The 19,517-nt window shown below is 34.8% G+C and overlaps 1 protein-coding gene across 1 annotated transcript; it reads right to left on the bottom strand.

Moving 5' to 3' along the window:
• Window positions 1-3,718: 3,718 nt before the first annotated feature.
• Window positions 3,719-17,173, bottom strand: LOC131037986 (disease resistance protein RPV1). Its single transcript, XM_057970254.2, has 4 exons — window positions 16,320-17,173; window positions 5,180-6,260; window positions 4,778-5,074; window positions 3,719-4,699 (listed from the first exon to the last, which is right to left on the bottom strand). The coding sequence occupies exons 1-4, from the start codon at window positions 16,853-16,855 to the stop codon at window positions 3,992-3,994; spliced, it is 2,622 nt and encodes an 873-aa protein (XP_057826237.2). The 5' UTR covers window positions 16,856-17,173; the 3' UTR covers window positions 3,719-3,991.
• Between the last annotated feature and the right edge of the window lie 2,344 nt (window positions 17,174-19,517).

The raw sequence follows: 19,517 nt of genomic DNA, 5'->3' as shown, positions 1-19,517 counted from the left end.
AGGGCACATTTTAGGAGAATTGTCAAGATCACCCTTCAAATCTTCATCCTTAGAGCATAGGAGAGCTTTGAAGGGGTTGGTAACAACTCTTTTAGGCACTAAAATGTTGTCATATAAAGGAGGAGGTTCTTTAGGAGATGGAAAAATTGAAACAAGGGAAGCTAACCCATTATCACATCTATGAAATTATGAATGCATCATGACAACAATTTTCCTCTTTTAAATGGTAACATATACAAAATAGAAGGAAATGTTCAAATTTAACCAATGCAAGCACTCTAAATGTTGATTTAGAAAAATGAAATTTATGAGTGAGATGTGTTCCCAGATTACATCCAAATTAAGAAACCTCTTAGGAAATTGAAATATAAAAATTAGGATTATGTAAAAATAACCTCTTAATTTTAAAATTTAAAATTGTCCAAAAGAGATAATTTTTTTGGAAATAACCTCTTAATTTTAAAATTTGAAATGTTGAAATCTTGAATTGAAAGAATTATATTTAAATTTAAATTTAAAAAATTAGGGTTTGTTTGATTAACCACTTAATTTTAAAATTTAAATTAAAAATTGTAATGGTAAAATTTGAGAATTAATTTGAATTTAAAAATTAGGGCTATCTTGATTAACCAATTTCAAAATTGGAAATTAAAATTGTCCACAAGAAAATTAAATTTAAAATTAGGGTCTTGTAGAAAGGACCTCTTAAAATTAAATTTGAAATAGATCTAAGATTGAAATAATAAATGTAAAATTGGAGAATGTACAAGATTAATTTAAATTTAAAAATTAGGGTCTTTTTAATTAACCACTTAATTTGAAAATTTAAATTTGAAGATAGATCTAAGATTGGAATTTGGAAATTGAAAAATTGGGAAATGCACAAAATTAATTTAAATTTGGAAAATTAGGGTCTTTTTAATTAACCACTTAATTTTAAAATTAAATTAAAAATTGAAATTTGATCTAAGATTGCAATTTTGATTTTGAATTGAAATTAGAAACCCAATTTGAAGAGGGAAATTCAAAATTTACACAACCCACAAGCACAATTCTTTAAGATTTTAAAAATTAGGGTTTTTGAAGTTAACCACTTAATTTTAGAAATTAATTGTAAAATTTGTCTTTTAGATGAAATTTTGAATTATGAAATTGAAAAAGTGCTCAGATCTTAAATAATTGATCCAAATTAAGCTATCCACAAGTTCAATTTTGAGTTGAAAAAATTTAGGGTTTTTAGCAAAATTAACCTCTAAATTTTGAAATTTACAAGGAATTCAAACTTGTAAATGTAAATTTGATTTTAAGATCTAAAAACATAAATCAGAATTAAAGAAGGTTGGATTCACATCGGGTTCACCAAAATGTGGAGGTGGAAAAAACGAGATCGGGTGACTAGGACCTAATCCCACTTTTGCCAACACATTGGGAATACGAAAGAGCCTAGGAAGATAACTCACTTTGGCTACTTCTTGTGGGAAAGAGAGAGAGAGAGAGACAAGGATTATCTCTTAGGGTTTATATTCCTCTTGTTGCAAATGATGAGAAAAAACTAGGGCTTGATTGATTAACTAGGCTAAGAGATAAAGAATGAAACATAGATGAACTCGAAATTGCACAAACTTGAAGATCTGAAACTGAGATACTAGAAGCATGAAAGGGGGAGGATTTTGGATGTGTACCTGATGTTGCAAATTGAACAAAACTGACCAGGACCAGGGTGCCATGCCACTGTCCCTGATGGACTGACAGAGAGCTGTAACTGAAAAACTGCAAATCTGAGATCCTGAAGCTACAACCTGTCAAATTTCACTGCAAAGTGGAGGGACCATGGCGTCACACCACTGTCCTGGGTAGGACCACAATGCCACGCCCCTGACCCTGACATATTTTTGTAATTTTGATGATTTTGGGTGGTGCCTATGCCTTTTGCTGAGCTGAAAGTGCCTCCGGGTACTTGTTCCTGCACCTGCAACTGAAAAGGGAAGGTTTGGGTGGCTATATAAGGTTTTGCCTCAGTCAAACCCATGTGTTGGTGATTTCCACCTCCACAAATAGTTGATAATGTACTGGAAATGTGTGTGCTAGAACCTTGTGTGTATGCAAGATCCTAAAATGAATGCAAACAATCTAGAGCAACCCTAAAGAGTAAACCCTAAATGCTTGTAATTGACAAAGTAAATGCTCTAAATCAATGATGCAAATTGATCCAAATCATGAATGCAAATATGCAACCTGATGTAAAGAACCTCATACAAAGACATGAAAATAACATGAAATCATACAAATCCCCAAGGGAGAGATATTGCCACTAGATCTCCTATTACTCTTCAATGTCCTCAAGGCTCCTAACCGATGATGAATGCTTGATGAAATGTTGTTGAATGTAGCTGAAAACTCCACATAGGCTTCTCTTTCACTACATAGAAGGCTCCTTATGCTCCAAAAACCTACTCTTAGATTCTTAGATCCATCCCTTCAAATGAAGAAAGAGAACTCTTATGTATGAAACCCTAGATCTTAATTTCAACTTAATTTCGTCTTTAGGCCGACCTAGGAATTGAATTTCCCACCAATCTTTTGGGGTTAAGCATTATAATATCATAGAATTATGCACCCTAAATTTCGGGAAAAAAAGTCGAAGACCATGTGCACTCCTGCCACAGTCCGGCCAACTTTTCATCAAATTTTTAGGGTCATTAGATATGATGATATTAGAGCAAATCCTAAAGTTACAACTGATTTTGAGGTGTTTTGATATACAAAATCGAGCCTTAAAGGTCGAAATAAGATATAATTAGGGTTTATGATTAAATGATTTATTGGAGGAATAAAAATAAAGAGGGGCACACTTAGGGTAAAGGCCCAATTTTATAATGTGGGGAGTGATGAAATATGACTTTAGATTTAATTAAATTAATTAATTAAATGCTTAAAGGGAAATTACAATGCAAGATGCAAGCACACTAAGGTGGGTGCTAAACCAAGTGTGAAATTGTACCACCCTAGCAAGGGTGTACAATTTACGACACTACACTTATATATGCTCATCACGTGCACTTGAGCATATTAGAATCCAATACATTCAATCTCATTATATTGTATTCACTATTTTGGAGTTCATGTGGCTTGCTTCATCATCAAAATATTGGATTAATTGTCTTACTATCGTATGTCTTCTTGCACTTTCTATTGCATGGTTTGTGTTAATATCAAGATAATAGATATGAGGACTTCTTGGAAAATGATACATGGGATCAAAGCTTTTTGGTGGATTTAGGCTTACCTCTTTCCATTGAGAATAAAGGATTGTATTTTTAATAAAATTTTGTATATCATCATTAGATGAATTAGAAGATGTTATTACTTATTCACCATGTTTAAGAAATGCAACTCTTATATTATTAGACGAAATCATACCAATTGCACTAATGTATAGATATTGTACAAATATTATTAATAACAAAAAACTTGATGCCTTTACAATGACTAATAAAAGTAACCATGCTACTCTTAAAAAATCATTACATTAAAAATATTAAATAATCTTCTCACGTATTTATACCAATAACATTATTTATGTTTATACTATTAACTTTCAATATATAACATAAATATTCTTCAATAAAAAATAATTTGATTACCAATATTATACAAAATAAAATTTATAATATTTACAATCTAATTTTTCAATCACCTATCCCAAATATTGCACTAATTCATGAAAAAGCATCCACAACTCTATTTCCCTCATTCATCGCTAATAATCAATCAATAAACAGTTATATTACATAGTAATAAGCCCAATTATCTTAAGACAATTATTATTCTCTATTTAAAGTTTGAAGGCAAGCTTCAAATGCAGATATGTGACATGCTGCTGTGATGTTCACCCTCCTCATACTCTCACACCACAAGTTGAACTGCAATTTTCAAAGTTGACCAGACCAGAATTTGTACATCGATAGACTTTGCAAGCTATCTATCTATACTAAGTCATAATTATCGTTAAATCCTGATTTTCGAGGCTGCAGAATAAAGAAGAAAGGCACTCCGGCTGAGTTACAAATTCTGTGAGCCCAGGGCAAGCGGCAATATAAAGACGGTAAAGGCTAGTAAGCTGCACAAGTGCTTCCGACGGTATCATCAACTTCCTGCATTCCAATAATTCTAGTTCCTTTAGTTTTGCCAAATCGCCGAACTTGCTCGACAGCGATTTTAGCTCATGACATTCACTTATCTTGAGGAAGTGCAGTGATTGGAGGCGGCCAAACTCTTTCGGTAAATCTTCGATCCCGCATCCACTCAACTCTAGATGCCGCAGATTTGTCAAATCGCCGATCTTGCTAGGCAGCGATTTTAGCTGATCACATCCATCTAACACGAGGTAGTCCAGCGATTTGAGGCGGCCAAACTCTTCCGGAAGACCTTCGATCCCCTTGCATTCTTTCAATCTTAGATGCTCCAGATTTGTCAAATCGCCGATGTTGCTAGGTAACAATTTTAGCTTAGGACATCCAACTAACTCGAGGCACTGCAGCGATTGGAGAGAGCAAAACTCATCTGGTAGACCTTCAATAGGAGCTCCTTTGCCGTCAAAGGATATCTTTTGTAAATGTTTTAGAAATCCTATTGACCTGGGAAATCTCTGGAAATTTCTGGCATGAATGATATTAAGCACTCTCAACTGCACAGGAGGCTGCACCCACGTTCTTCTTTTATTAGGCAAGACTGTCAAACAAATATAAATAACAGTTAAGAAGAGGACGATACTTACATCAGCAATCTCATTCCACGGTTCTTCTAATTTAGAAGCATCACAAAGCTCTAAAACTCTCAACTTCTTCAACGAAATCCATGACGGAATAGCTCGATGTGGAAACTTGGCCCATCGCAGCGAGACAAGGCCTTCTGATAGTGTTGCTAATTCTTCTGTAAAATAATTCTTTTCAACGTCCAGGATTTTTAAGCCCCACTTCCGCTTGATTCCTCTACCTGATTCTCTGACAAGCTCCACAAACTCTTCATAAAATTCATCTGTTCGGGCTTTAATTCCCCGAATCAGAACGTTTCCCTAAATGGAAAAATTAAAAAATCAGAAAGCTTATAGAACAATGATGTGCGAACATTTACTCATTGAAATATCGGATACAATCAAAAAACATGATGTTAAACTCACCTTTCCCTGTTGCTGAATATGGGTAATTTGCTTCGGTGACCAAAGGCGGTACGGTGACCTTGTCTTTGAAATGTCCCTTCCCAAATCTCTCAACAGATCATGCATTCTTAAGCAGTTTTTCTCATCCACCTCAACCAGAGACTTATCCATGAGTGTTCCCAAACTACCCGCCCCACTCCATCCGGACTCCTCCCACACTGTGATGGCCGAATCCTTTTCTGTTCCTATGAAGAAACAGGATATATCTAAAAATATCTCCTTCTCTTCTTCATCATCTAGTGCATCAAAGTTCACCATAAGTATGGTTTTAATGTCTTGGTGCAATGATCTGGAGAACTTCTCTAATTGACCATTCCAATATTCCTTGGACTTTCCACGCACAAGCTCTCCTAAAACCTTAAGGGATAATGGCAATCCCTTGCAGACTATTAGAAACTCTTTAACAAGATATTCAAATTCATATATTGGAGAGGGTTGTTCAAAAGCATGCCAACAAAATAGTTCCGTAGCATGTTGAGGATTTAAATCTTTCATCTTATAAATAGAAATAGAAGGGATTCCCCATGATATAAGAACACCAGGATCTCGACTTGTAACCACAACAACACTATCTTTTATAAGACTGTTTTTTGTTGGCACGAGAGATTCTAATTGATCTTGATGATCTACATTGTCCAAGATAATAAATACTTGAACATGACTCAAATATTCGGATAAGATTGCTTTTCCTTCTTCTATACTATTAAATAATATATCTTTTGAGCCACCAAGGTCTTGGAACATTTTTTTCTGCTTTTCATACATATATTTAGTTGGTGTATTTCGCACATCACAAACAAAACTACATCTATAGAAGGACTGTATCATCTTGTTGTAGTATTCTTTTGCCAATGTAGTTTTTCCACACCCACTCATACCTGTGATTCCCACAATTTTTACATTTTTAGAAGATTCCAACACAGATCTTTCAAAGGCTCGTAAGGTTTTATCAAGACCCACAGGATGTTTGGCCACCACAAATGAAGTCTTTTTAATCTTCTTTAGAACAAGATTTGCAATAATCTTCAACACTTCTTGATCACTGTACAAAAAATGCATTTTTCAAAAAAAACACCCAAATTAGTTTTCTCTAAAAAAAATATATAAAATTAATATTATTTATTTAACATATTTTTAACTCAGACACAAATATCAATTGTTTATATAAGGTGAAGAATGTGGTTAAAACTAAAACAAATGACATGTTTCACATACAAGCAATGTTTTATGCCCTTCAAAAATAAACTTAAAATATCCACATCTTAAGGACAAGAGAGGTTTTACCAACTAAATAGTTAAAAAAAATAAATTCGAAAGTTTGATTGTAAGGATAAATGTATCTTGTAAGTTATAAAAGAAGATAACGATTTAAATAGGCACACTCTCGTTTTTTTTTTCTCGTGTTCATATACATATTTTACCACTATATGGTCCTATAACACCCTTATGTGCACTAACTCTTAGATATTGATGCACTCATTCTATGTTCATCTATTTATCCTCATAGATTAGGTTTGTGGTTCATAGGATTGACCTAGATCAATCACAAGCTATATGGGTCTAACTCCTTACCTTCAAACATTCAAATTCAAATTCTGAATTTCTCACCTGCTTTCACTAATTATTTTAATAACTTTCACACATTTGATTGGCATGTTCTTAGTTATGGTTTTTAAAGATACTCATTGCAGATTCAATTTCATTACAAAGGAGAATAAAAATCAAGAATTTGATTTGGGAGATAAAAATATATATCTAAATTTGCATCACCATCTTAAGCCATCTACAAAGTTATATTTGATGCCCTTAGTTTCACTCAATACCATTGACGTTACCAATGATGTGTTGGTTTCCCATGGAATGTCAAAATAACAAAAAAAAAAAAAAGGGAAAGAACAAGAACTAGAAATCCAAATCTACAAGTAGATCTAGGTCCTCTAGGAGGTCAAAAATGAAATATAAGAATTGTGGCAAGACCAACCACATCAAAAAAAAGATTGCAATGAAAAAAAATAATAATAATGGAGAATTAGATAATGCTTTAAATTCGAAGACTTCTCTAGATGTAATGTTGGAGATCATTTATTGCAACTTCGACTATGTATGCATGTCAACATGCATGGATGATCAACTATCTAGAACCTCTTTCAATTAGAGGTAACGTTTGAGTTGTCCCATTTTGAGTGGTACTATGTGCTAACTATAATTCTGTAATATCCCTTTTGTCAAATAGGAGTAGTAAATGATGTATTCTAACCCAAGGAATATTGTCGAACACTTCATATGCAACCTTTCAGCTTGCTGATCTATTTCTATTTTATCAGTCTGATATGTCCTTATTAAAATGGCTATAGATCGCTTTCAGTGCTTGAGAATCAACACTACAATGTATAAATGATTATCTAAATGCTTAAATGACTCTCTAGGCCTTTAACCAATGAATTTACATTGCTACATATGCACTTACAGGCAAGTGACAATTGGACAAACATTTAGCATACATCCTCAGACAAAGCAAATGTAGATGCAATTTCAAACTCCTCTCATTTAGCCATTCCATAGTCATTACATAGGCAGCAAATGAGGACACATTAGAACTGTTATTTAATGACAGTCTGAAGACAAAATCTCAGTCCTAAACTTATAATTCAAAACTGAAAATTACAATGGTTTGACTAGCAATTGAACCTGGAAATATTCGCCTAAGTGTAGCAATGGAATTACAAGCATTATCCACCCCAAACAAAGCTCCAATGTGCAAGTACTTATGCCGCCCCGCTGCTGCAAGTTTGAAGTCTGAGAACACGAATGAAATCTGCTTCATACATTCCAAAATCCCCCTCCAAACGATACAATTTCCATCTAGTGGACAGCGCCAACCATTCTAGGCAATATTGATCAATCAACATGCACCCAAAGATGAAATCGATGCACTATAAGGAGGGCGGGCCTGTCTTAATTTGGATCCTTCAAAGAAATCAAATAGGCACCAAAACCTCCAATAAAAGGTCTTAAAAATATTGCCCTAGTCTCAAATGAAGTTTGCAACCAACAACAATTAAAATCGAGGCACTAGTGATGAGGTATGAATCAAAACATGGCATCCAAGGTCTGCAACTATGTCACTGATATGCCCCTTTGTCTTCAATCTCCCTCAACAATTCTTCAATGAATATCGCCTATCGCCATCTTGTTTTGCTCAAAAATGTATGCATCAACAAGGTGATCTCCAAGTCTGAAAATCTGAAGCACAATCACCCAAATCTGATATAAACTCCAATGAGCTCAAGTGAGATAACTGAAATGTCGCCTCCCCTATGCAACCCTCGAGAGATCTTTCACTCTCTCAATTATGCGGCCAATGGGAGTTTCCGTTCCCAAGGATCTTTAGTTTGCAGACACCAACTGGTTCTACAAAACCAATTCAACTCCACAATATCAATTCCAAGTCTGCCTTCCTTCAATCACCCTCTTCTATTTATCTTTTTCACAACCTGTCATGAGATACCTTCTAGAAGAGGGTAGGTACACTTTATTCATTTTATTCATTTTAATTAAGTGACTAATTTAATTATTATTTTATTTTTATACTTTAGTCACTTTTAATTAAATTAATTAAATATAAAGTCACTTTTTAATAATTAATGACTTTATAAGAAATTAATTCTTATTACTCCTATTATCCAAAAAGGCTAAAATTGGGGACATTACAATCTGCCCCTCCTGAAATTGCTTGACCCCAAGCAATCTCTACTGCTCAACCAAATACTCTGAAAAATATCACCACCTGTATCCCAAATGAAAAACTGTGTAATGTCCCTGTCAACATGCCAAAACTCCTATAACACTAACTGTATCTGCTGAATCATTTCGAAAACCTCATCTTGTGCCACAAGAGTGCAAGCCTCAACCGTGACAATACCCGAATCCCAAACCAATCCATCAATCCTACCATATGTGATGAAGATGAAATGACTCCTCAAATCACCATGAATCACCCATCCATGAAGGCATTGTAAATCAAAGGAATCCATCTCATACTCATTCCACATCAAATAGATATGTTCCAGCACACCTTCGTGCCACTGAGTAGATGATGTAGACCATGCCAAATCTGAAAGTGCTTTGGATAGCAAAACAAGACAGCCACTAACCCATGCAGAGTCAAGGAAAAATTAAATCACCAATCAACAAATAGATAGCTGCCATCTCATATGAATCCAAAGAGGGATACAACTCTTGAGTAGCTGATCCACTATAAGTGTCATCACAAAAATCATCATCACCTTCAAAATTAATCAAATTTTGTCTATCATGAATGTGTTGAGGATGGAGCTTGGTTTGTTGAGCCAACATCTTGGCTTGCTTTGCCCATTGTAGCCATCCATCAATCAACTTTTGGGTCTGCTCCATATCAGCTGCTCCAAAGTGCTTGAAACTTATCCCAAAATGAGATGCATCGTCAAAATTTTCATGTCCCCTACTTGCATCATGTGTACTAACCATAGTACTTCACTTTCCACAATCAAAGGTTGTCATATCATGAGAAAGTGAAGACATACTACTATTGTTCGTGCATAGCAAATAAGGACTGATTTCAACTTGTTTGTCCTTGCCTTTGAAATCTCCATATGACGATGTGGTTACCTCATGCGGGAATAAAGTATGACTGCTGTTATAAAAATCAGAATAGTCGTCATACCATTGTGTACCATATTCGCCTTTCCAAGCACCTCTTCAATGCAAGCTTCATCCTCTTTTTTTTGTAGATTCATCTTCACAAATTCTTCCATGTGTAAGGTCTACAACTTCATGAGAAGTATAGAACATAACATTGATGTCCTCAAACAAATCCGTGATGATATCATGCCATTGCAAAGTGTCTCCTCCATCAGTTGTAATCAAAACACTAGTGGCTGCTCCGCTAAAAAGAGGGTCAACATCTACCCAAGTCTGATAAAAAAAATCAGAATGCTCATGATTTGAGTTCATCCCACAAAACCCATCTGTGACACCCAATGCTTGAGTGCCATCTAATGACAATTCCAAGGTATCATCATTCTCATGATGAAGAGAAGAAATGTGTTTGTTGTCATCAATAAACCTGTCATATTCTTCAAGCTTCACAAGTGCATCTCCATTGGTATTCTCACCCTCAACACTTACTACCATCAAGTCTTGATTTGTCTCCTCTTCTTCTCTAGGAGAAACTGCTACAAGGGACTGATTTTCTAATTGTCCTTGGCTGCCATAGTCTGATTTTTCATCATGTGAAGGTGAAGAAGAAATATGATTATCCAAAGCATTGCCACCCATGTCATTAACATGCTCTCTGCTAGCCTCCAATGTAGAAGTTTCAAGTAAAACTTCCTATACAGATGATGTAGACAACTCATTCCCCATGGCTGTCTTCATGAACTCCTGAGTTGAATCTGCATGTTTAACAAAGTCATCATATAAATTCCTGACTATCGTGGGTGAGGTGTCTCTATTCTTTGTTCTCCTTTTGTGCTTGCCATAATCCATCCAATACTTCAAATAGGAGTCGAAATCTAGAAAACTTTTGGTCTTTTCTGGAAGTGCTTTATACTCCTCATAAGCAATCATTGCTTCTTCAACAAAACTAGAAACCATTTTTCCCACACAGGATGGTAGGATCTTGGCTCTGATACCACTGTAATATCCCTTGGTCAAATAGGAGTGGTAAATGATGTATTCTAACCCAAAGAATATTGTCGAACACTTCATATGCAACCTTCCGGCTTGCTGGTCTATTTTATCAGTCTAATATGTCTTATTAAAATGGCTATATATGGCTTTCAGTGCTTCAGAATCAACACTAAAATGTATAAATGATTATCTAAATGCTTAAATGACTCTCTAGGCCTTTAATCAATGCATAAAGATGAATTTACATTGCTACATATGCACTTACAGCCAAGTGACAATTGGACAAACATTTAGCATACATCCTCAGACAAAGCAAATGTAGATGCAATTTCAAACTCCTCTCATTTAGTCATTAAATAGGCAACAAATGATGACACATTAGGACTGTTATTTAATGACAGTCTGAAGACAAAATCTCAGTCCTAAACTTATAATTCAAAACTGAAAATTACAATGGTTTGACTAGCAATTGAACCTGGAAATAATCGCTAAAGTGTAGCAATAGAATTACAAGCATTATCCACCCCAAACAAAGCTCCAATGTGCAAGTACTTATGCCGCCCTGCTGCTGCAAGTTTGAGGTTTGAGAACACCAATGAAATCTGCTTCATACATTCCAAAATCTCCCTCCAAACGATACAATTTCCATCTAGTGGACAGCGCCAACCATTCTAGGCAATATTGATCAATCAACATGCACCCAAAGATGAAATCGATGCACTATAAGGAGGGCGGGCCTGTCTTAATTTGGATCCTTCAAAGAAATTAAATAGGCACCAAAACCTTCCTAGTCTCAAATGAAGTTCGCGACCAACAGCAATTAAAATCGAGGTACTAGTGATGAGGTATGAATCAAAACATGGCATCCAAGGTCTGCAACTATGTCGCTGATATGCCCCTTTGTGTTCGATCTCCCTCAACAATTCTTCAATGAATATCGCCTAAGTGCCAATAGGATATCGCCATCTTGTTTTGCTCAAAAATGTATGCATCAACAAGGTGATCTCCAAGTCTGAAAATCTGAAGCACAATCACCCAAATCTGATATAAACTCCAAAGAGCTCAAGTGAGATAACTGAAATGTCACCTCCCTTATGCAACCCCTCGAGAGATCTTTCACTCTCTCAGTTATACGATCAATGAGAGTTTCCATTCCCAAGGATCTTTAGTCTATAGACACCAACTGGTTCTACAAAATCAATTCAACTCCACAATATCAATTCCAAGTCTGCCTTCTTTCAATCACCCTCTTCTATTTATCTTTTTCACAACCTGTCATGAGATACCTTCTGGAAGAGGGTAGGTACACTTTACTCATTTTAATTAAGTGACTAATTTAATTATTATTTTATTTTTATACTAGTCACTTTTAATTAGATTTATTAAATATAAAGTCACTTTTTAATAATTAATGACTTTATAAGAAATTAATTTAATTAATTTCTCCTTATTACTCCTATTAACCAAAAAGGCTAAAATTGGGGACATTACAAATTTGCAAATAAGCATTTTGGAGTGGCATATAGTGTCATGGTTCAAGTTGTTAAATACAACTATGAAAACTTTTAAGGTGTGCAAGAGTTGTTAAAATGGAAAGACAATATAGTAAAGGATTTGTTAGGTGTGGACTAGGAGAAAACATGAAAGACTTTTTATTTCATAAACAGGTTACCAAAAAAGTGCACACGACCAAAATGGAGTACTCAAGTGGGTAGAAGTCACTTCTATTTTATCATGATTTAACTAATAATGCTATTGGGGTACTCAAGTGGGTAGAAGTCACTTCTATTTTATCATGATTTAACTAATAATGCTATTGGGGTACTCAAGTGGGTAGAAGTCACTTCTATTTTATCATGATTTAACTAATAATGCTATTGGGCATTGAATGTTGTGTTAGAATTGGATGCCTAATTTAGCCCATCGTTTTAGTACATGGTTTTAGAAATCATTTGTGATTAATGGTTTTTATCTTGGTTATATATTGGATGCATTTGATGAAGCTTTTATCATATATGTATTTGTAGATATTATTATGCTATCAAATTTTCCTTGAGTAGATTAATGTAATACTCTCTCCCAAAGGCTCGAGCCTATCATTATTTTCTAGCCATTATAATTGCTATACATAAACTTTGTTCAAGATTTGGAGGCCAAGTTTCTTTTCGAAAGGTTTTTTGTAGGGAAAATTTACTATGTCAACTATTTAAGTATGAGTTACATTTTATTTGAATGTCAATGACTTTTAATGCATGCCTACCTTCATCATGTTTCCTCATAGATTAGCCTGGGACACATTTCCACCATCTTGATTCCTTTCATTCAATATCAAAGCCTAATCAACTTAGATCTTAGGTTTTAGTTTAAGTGGTAGCTATACACACAAACGTGGTCTTTAATTTGTTCATGGAAAGAAAGCAAGATTAACATGATTAAAGAGTAAAATTTCAAAAAAACTAATTTTGAATTATGGTAAGTTAAAATGAAGGACTTTCTTATAGATCAAGATATGTTGGTTCTAGCATCAGGAAATAAATTGATAACTATGCCACTACATGGTTGGCCATGTTGGATAGAACATCTTGAAACTTGATAAGATTATTTCAAGGATTCAATGCTCCCAAATTTTTAGATAAAAGCCACCATAAAATCTCTTTGGAAAAAAGGGGGAAATATTTAACGAGGCAAACCTCTAGTGTATAAGCTTTTTCTATTGAAGAAACTCTATTCCTAGAAGAGGGATTATAGTGGCACTATTTTACCATTATTATAGAGCTGAGATCCACTAATGCTACTATGGATGATGAACATCAAAATATTTCTCTATTATATTATTTACCACCCAATTATGACCATTGGTAACACTACCACTAATCTAATTCTTGAAAGAGGTCACAAGTGATCCTCTTTCTAAAGAGGATTTAAAACAAAATTCTTTTGATGTTACTAAAGATGTGTTGGTTTCCCATGGAAGGTCAAAAAAAACAAAAAAGGGAAAGAGTAAGAACAAGAAATCCAAATATAGATGTAGATCCAAGTCCTTTAGGAGGTCAAAAGTGAAATGTAAGAATTGTGGCAAGACCAACGACATTGGAAAAAGATTGCAATGAAAAGATGAAGGAAAATAATAATGGAGAATTAGACAATGTCTTAAATTTAAAGACTACTCTAGAGGTAATGTTCAAGATCATTTCTTGCAATTTCAACTATCCATGCATGTTCAAGATCATTTCTTGCAATTTCAACTATCCATGCATGTCAACATGCATGGATGATCAATTCTAGAACCTTTATCAACATGAATCCATTCATGGATGATCAATTCTAGAACCTCTATCAACATGAATTCCCCCATAAAAAGTGGTTTTCTAAGTATAAGAGCTACGATAATGAAAATATTTACCTTGATTTCAACTCTTTGCTTAGTATTATGGTTGTGGGAGTGCCAAAATTAGTTTCTTTAATACAAGAATGAAAGGTATCATAGGATTTCTACACATCTTGGGTTTAGTATAAAATCTATTAGCTTTTAATAAAATGTATTGTGTAGGAGCATAAATAGTCTTGAACATGAATGGGTGCAAGATGGTTTCAAGAGCTACGATAGTTGCAAAGAGATGATAACACATACATTCAATATAATAGTACAATGATACTTTTTAAAGTACAATGATACTTTTTAAATCTATCCTTATAGCAACAATTAATGTAGCTTATAGATGTATAGTTTGGGTTCCTAAGAGTTCTCTCACATTAAAGAGAAAGTTACTTACCATGATGACTTTAATTTTTAAAACCATGATAATTATTAATATAAATTATTATTTTAACTTTGTATGAGCGGGAGCGGATCGAGTGTTAGGGTTTCAGGCAGAGAAGATGTTGTAGGGGATGCAGACAAGGTTGAGGATGGTTTTGATGGCCTCCTCTCCTGCGGTGAGGCCCATTTGTGGGATACCTATTCTTTGGTTTGCTCATTTGTGTGGTGCCTACATTTTCCTTGGTACCCTATTTGGGGACGAATGCAAATCGCTCCCTTTTCCAGCGTTTCTAAGTGGTTTGTCGCATGCCCTTGGTGCCTTTTCATCTACCGTGATCTTGTGTTGAGATCTCGTGCAAGGTCTTCTAAGGATGCAATGATGGTGTCAATTTGGGGATGCAGAGTGTTCCTGGTGGTGCGATTTTTACTCTCTTTTGTGCGCTATGTTTTGGGAGATCTTGTGTGCGGTTCTTTGTGGGTTGATGGGATGTTGTTGTTTTTGGGTTATAGTGTGGCTGCCCATGTCCTTCCCCTTTCGACCTGTCCTCACACTGAGTCCTCGACAGTTGGATGGCCTTCGTCCTTGGGGCTGGCGTTTCCTGGTGTTCTAGTGCTTGTTCGATGCCTGGGGTTTGTTTCAGCCTTACTCATGGTACAGTTTTCTGCTGTGCTACGGTTTTAGAACCTTCATTCGTTGATCTGCCTCCACATCAGATGTTTTACGGAGTGGTGCTCCATTGGTCTCTGTGGGGAGTTCAAGCTCTTTGTTAACTTCCACCGCTGTTCCTAGGTGGGTTTCTTCAGAAGCTTCCTTGTTTTGGGGATTTGCCTCTCTCCCTGGGCCCCTTGCTCGTTTCATTGGGATCCAGAGATTGGTCCCCATTGCCATTACTTTATGGAGGTTAAACTCTCTAGATTCTGTTGTTTCTGCTCTGCTAGGAAGCCCTATGTAGGTGGGCTCTTCCTGAATTTGTACTTCCTTGGTGCTTCTCTGCTTTGCTCGTGTTATGGTGGATAAATATATACTTTCTGAAGCACGTCTTCATACAATGGTGTATGGTTTTGTTCTTGGACCTATTGAGGTTTTTCATGACTTGTGTTTTTTAGGCCTTCTGAAAAAAAAAAAAAATTAATTCTGGATTGCCTTTCAAATCCCTAAGGACATCCTTGCTTTGGTCCATTCTTTTATCTTTCTGTTTTGTGGTTCGTTGGAATGGCTTGGTAATTTCATTGTTACAAGGATTTAGGGATATCTTTCAAAACTCTTTCAGTTTGTCGTCTTTTTTGTGGTCTCCCTTTTCTTCAGAATATGTCTTTGTGAAAGGATGTTCTTCAAGAAAAAGGTTATGAAAAGCCTTTCAAAACTGATTGTTTGTTTTTTTGTTTCCTTGACTGACAGGGCTTTTTATAAATGTGAAATAACTAAAACAATAACATTAACCTTGTAAATGGAGAAAATTAATACAATGTTGTTATAATAAGGCCCGTGTGACAGAATGGACAGGGCGCCACTTATTAAAAGTGCTAATTAATGAGGCAAACCAAGAGGAAAGTTTCAAATCAGATTTTGATGATAATATATCTTTCCGATCTATGTTAAAAAGAGAAGAAAATCCATTCTAAACAGCAACTATATTTCAGAACATGTGATAAAAGGAAAACAGTACTCACTCGTGACTGTTGACAATGTGGCCTTTAAGATATGAAACCTTTTGTAGCGCCGACTTCCAATCCTCAAGCTTTTGTGAAGTATATCTCTTCTTGGCTTCAAGCTTTAAAAATGCTTCAGCATAGACTCCTTTTCCTTTACAAATCCAATGCATATCACTGGGTTCAACATTATAAAACACAGGAATGATTGTCTGGTCAGTTTTGAGCATAAGAGACAATTCTTCCAGAATCCAAGGGGATTCTGCATATCTGGGTGAAAAGATAGCAATATGAAGGAAAGAAGTAGTGATGGCGTATTGTATTTGAGACGATATGGAATCGCCAACATCGAGCTCTGGTTCATCTACTGGTTCATCTAAGAAAACTTCAAGTCCCATGAGTTTGAGGGCACGGTAGATTGAGGCGGCTAGGGTTTGCTTGGTGTCAGGGCCACAATGGTTTATGAATACATCGTACCGCACGCTCTTTGTTGGAGTTGAAGACGATGCCATAATTTTTGCCTCGGGAGAATTGGTAATCTCATCTGTGCTTGCCATTGGAGTGAATCGAACGCAGGGGTAGGAAGGATGGAAGACGGGGCGAAAGAGATTTGATTAATAGAAATAAATGATGTTCGACAGGAGGCAAAAAGATTTAAGTAGAGGAAATTTCTCCACGCAGGGGTAGAAAAGGTGTAAGACGAGGCAAAGAGATTGAAGTAGACGAAATTTCTTCACACGGGTAGAAAAGATGGGCTCAGATTTAACCCACAAATTTCTCTGCGCGGTATCCTTTGAAAGATGTCAATGGGGAGCGGTCCCCACAAATCTGAAAAAATAGATTTAAAGCCGAGAACATCTCATCATTACGACTAAATATTCCAACGCAACCTTGGAAAAATACAGTGTCTTACGCGGAAAGAGCAGAATAAAAAGGTACAGACTTTGGCAGCATTCGAGAGGAAATTGCTGAGATATTTCTTGGAAGAAGAATATGGACCACCAAAGAAAATATGTGCGGATTTTGACAGCACTAAAAAGATTCGAGAGGACATTGCTGAGACATTTCGAGGAAGAAGAGTTTAGACTGAAAATTTCTCGAAAAAGAATATTAAGTATTTTATTTTGATCATGAATTGAAATGTTAGTATAATTAAATTTAAAAATATAATAATTTATTATTATGAATTGTGAAAATTATTCTTAAATTTGTACAATTAATATTTATATTGTAATAAAAATTATTATTTTTTATTTAAATATTTTTGTGATAAATAATATTTATTATTTTTTATTATTATAAAAAATGAAAAAGATATTATTTCTAATATAAACATCAATAATTATTTAAAAGCATTTTGTAATTTTGACTATAATAATATTTTTACTGGCAAGGTCAAATCACTTTAATATATCCCTTTCCTTCTAGGACATTATAGCAATGAAGAAATTGTCATTCCTAAAGGATTTCTCTCAAATTCATGGGTTTTTAGATATAAACTTATCAAGATCAAAAGATAATTTCATCTAAGTTGAGGGGATATTTGAAGTCCAATTTTGATGGATATCATTATGGAAATCTAGGAAGATTAAAAGTAGGTTGCCTAGTCACAAACCATAATAGAGATGTCATCGTGGCAACCTCACACAAACTAATGGAGGTCATGAATAATTTAAGGGTGAAAACTTGGCTACAATTCCCACTACCAAAATGGAATTTATTAAAGGCACAAAGAAAATCATTATATAAGGAGATTCACTCATAATTATTAATGCATTAAAATAGAGAAGGTAGTAGGATTAGAAGATTAGAAAAATATTACTTCAATTTTGTTTGAATGTGAATCAACTTGATGACATGGTCATCCAACGATTCTTCAAAGAGATTAGCCTTCTAACTAATCACCTTGGCAATGTTGTGCAACATTGTAAATTCGGTACCTTTAATTAGGGTGTCAATTCAACACTTCATTAGCACTTATTTTAGTATGTCTCATTATACTATGCATTATAGAACTATCATATGCACTTAATTAACAATTAATTTAACATATGAGTCCTTTATTGATTTTACATCATCACACTCTCATTTGAGCCCATAACCTTAGGTGTGCCCTTTATATTTCAATTATCTTGATTTATCACAAGTCCTACCCTATTTTAAATCTCAAGACATATTTCCCTCATCTAAACATCATATATTACCACACAACTTAGTTCCATCATTAGAACCTTATTATCTTGCAATCCTAAAAAGTCATGTTGAAAGTGTTAGGACCATAACAAAAATTGCCACACAATATAGCACTTTCTACTCCAAATTTTGGGACTATGATAAGATGGTCCTATCCTATTCAAATATAGCTTCATGCATGTAAATAGAAAGTCTTAGTAGACCATCTATCAAATCAAACTTAGAATCTTATATATAAGCAATTATTTTTCTCATTTGTGATATCTAATCTAGTACTGACAAAAGTTGGAGGGGCCAAAGCATGGAGCTGTGTCACACTTTGGGCCAACTGAGGGTAGTCCGACCGGACTACCCCCGGGCCGCATGGTGCCCCGTGGCGTCAGGAGTCCGGCCACACCAAGTTTAGTCAGACTATCGATTATATAAACTGATCTTTCACCAATCGACCCTCATTTGCACCTTCAGGAGCTTTGGGAGTTCGGTCGGACTCACAAGGAGCTTATTTCTCGCCTCCGTTTTTCCAAGTAGGTTCATTTTTTTTCCTTTTTGTTTTGTTTTGTATTTGTAATTTAAAAACTTAATATATTTATTATTATAATTTTTTTATTTTGTAGCTTATTAGTTTTCTGAAAATTTTTAGAATGAAAACATTAGAAAAATGTGAAAAAAAATTAAACCTAGCAAAATTTGAAAACAGACACTATGAAACTATTAGAAAATATGCACATATACCTATTGAATAATTTTTTTAAAAAATCATTTTCTCATTACCCTTACATATTAACCAATAAAAATTATAATTAATACACTACACATAAAAAAATTATAATCAATACACTACAAAAAAAAAAAAAATCCTCATACTCATACAAAGACATAGATACATACACCTACACCCACGCCCACACGCAAACTCACATACACATACATATAAATCCACATACACCCACATGCACATGCATACATAGATGTACATGTGTGTGTATGTATATGTGAATGTACATGTGTATGTATGTATGTATGTAT

This window comes from Cryptomeria japonica, chromosome 3 (genome assembly GCF_030272615.1).
Source record: "Cryptomeria japonica chromosome 3, Sugi_1.0, whole genome shotgun sequence".
NCBI lineage: Eukaryota > Viridiplantae > Streptophyta > Pinopsida > Cupressales > Cupressaceae > Cryptomeria > Cryptomeria japonica.
The sequence above is the reverse complement of the archived record's forward strand: the minus strand, read 5'-3'. Positions and strand labels throughout refer to the sequence as shown.

Excerpts from the sequence above, each read along its gene's own strand:
- LOC131037986 (XM_057970254.2), bottom strand. The coding sequence starts at position 16,855 with ATGGCAAGCACAGATGAGATTACCAATTCTCCCGAGGCAAAAATTATG. Across the intron at positions 6,261-16,319 it reads CACATTGTCAACAGTCACGA|TGATCAAGAAGTGTTGAAGA; the intron begins GTGAGTACTGTT and ends TTTTTTGTACAG. Across the intron at positions 5,075-5,179 it reads ATATTCAGCAACAGGGAAAG|GGAAACGTTCTGATTCGGGG; the intron begins GTGAGTTTAACA and ends TTTTCCATTTAG.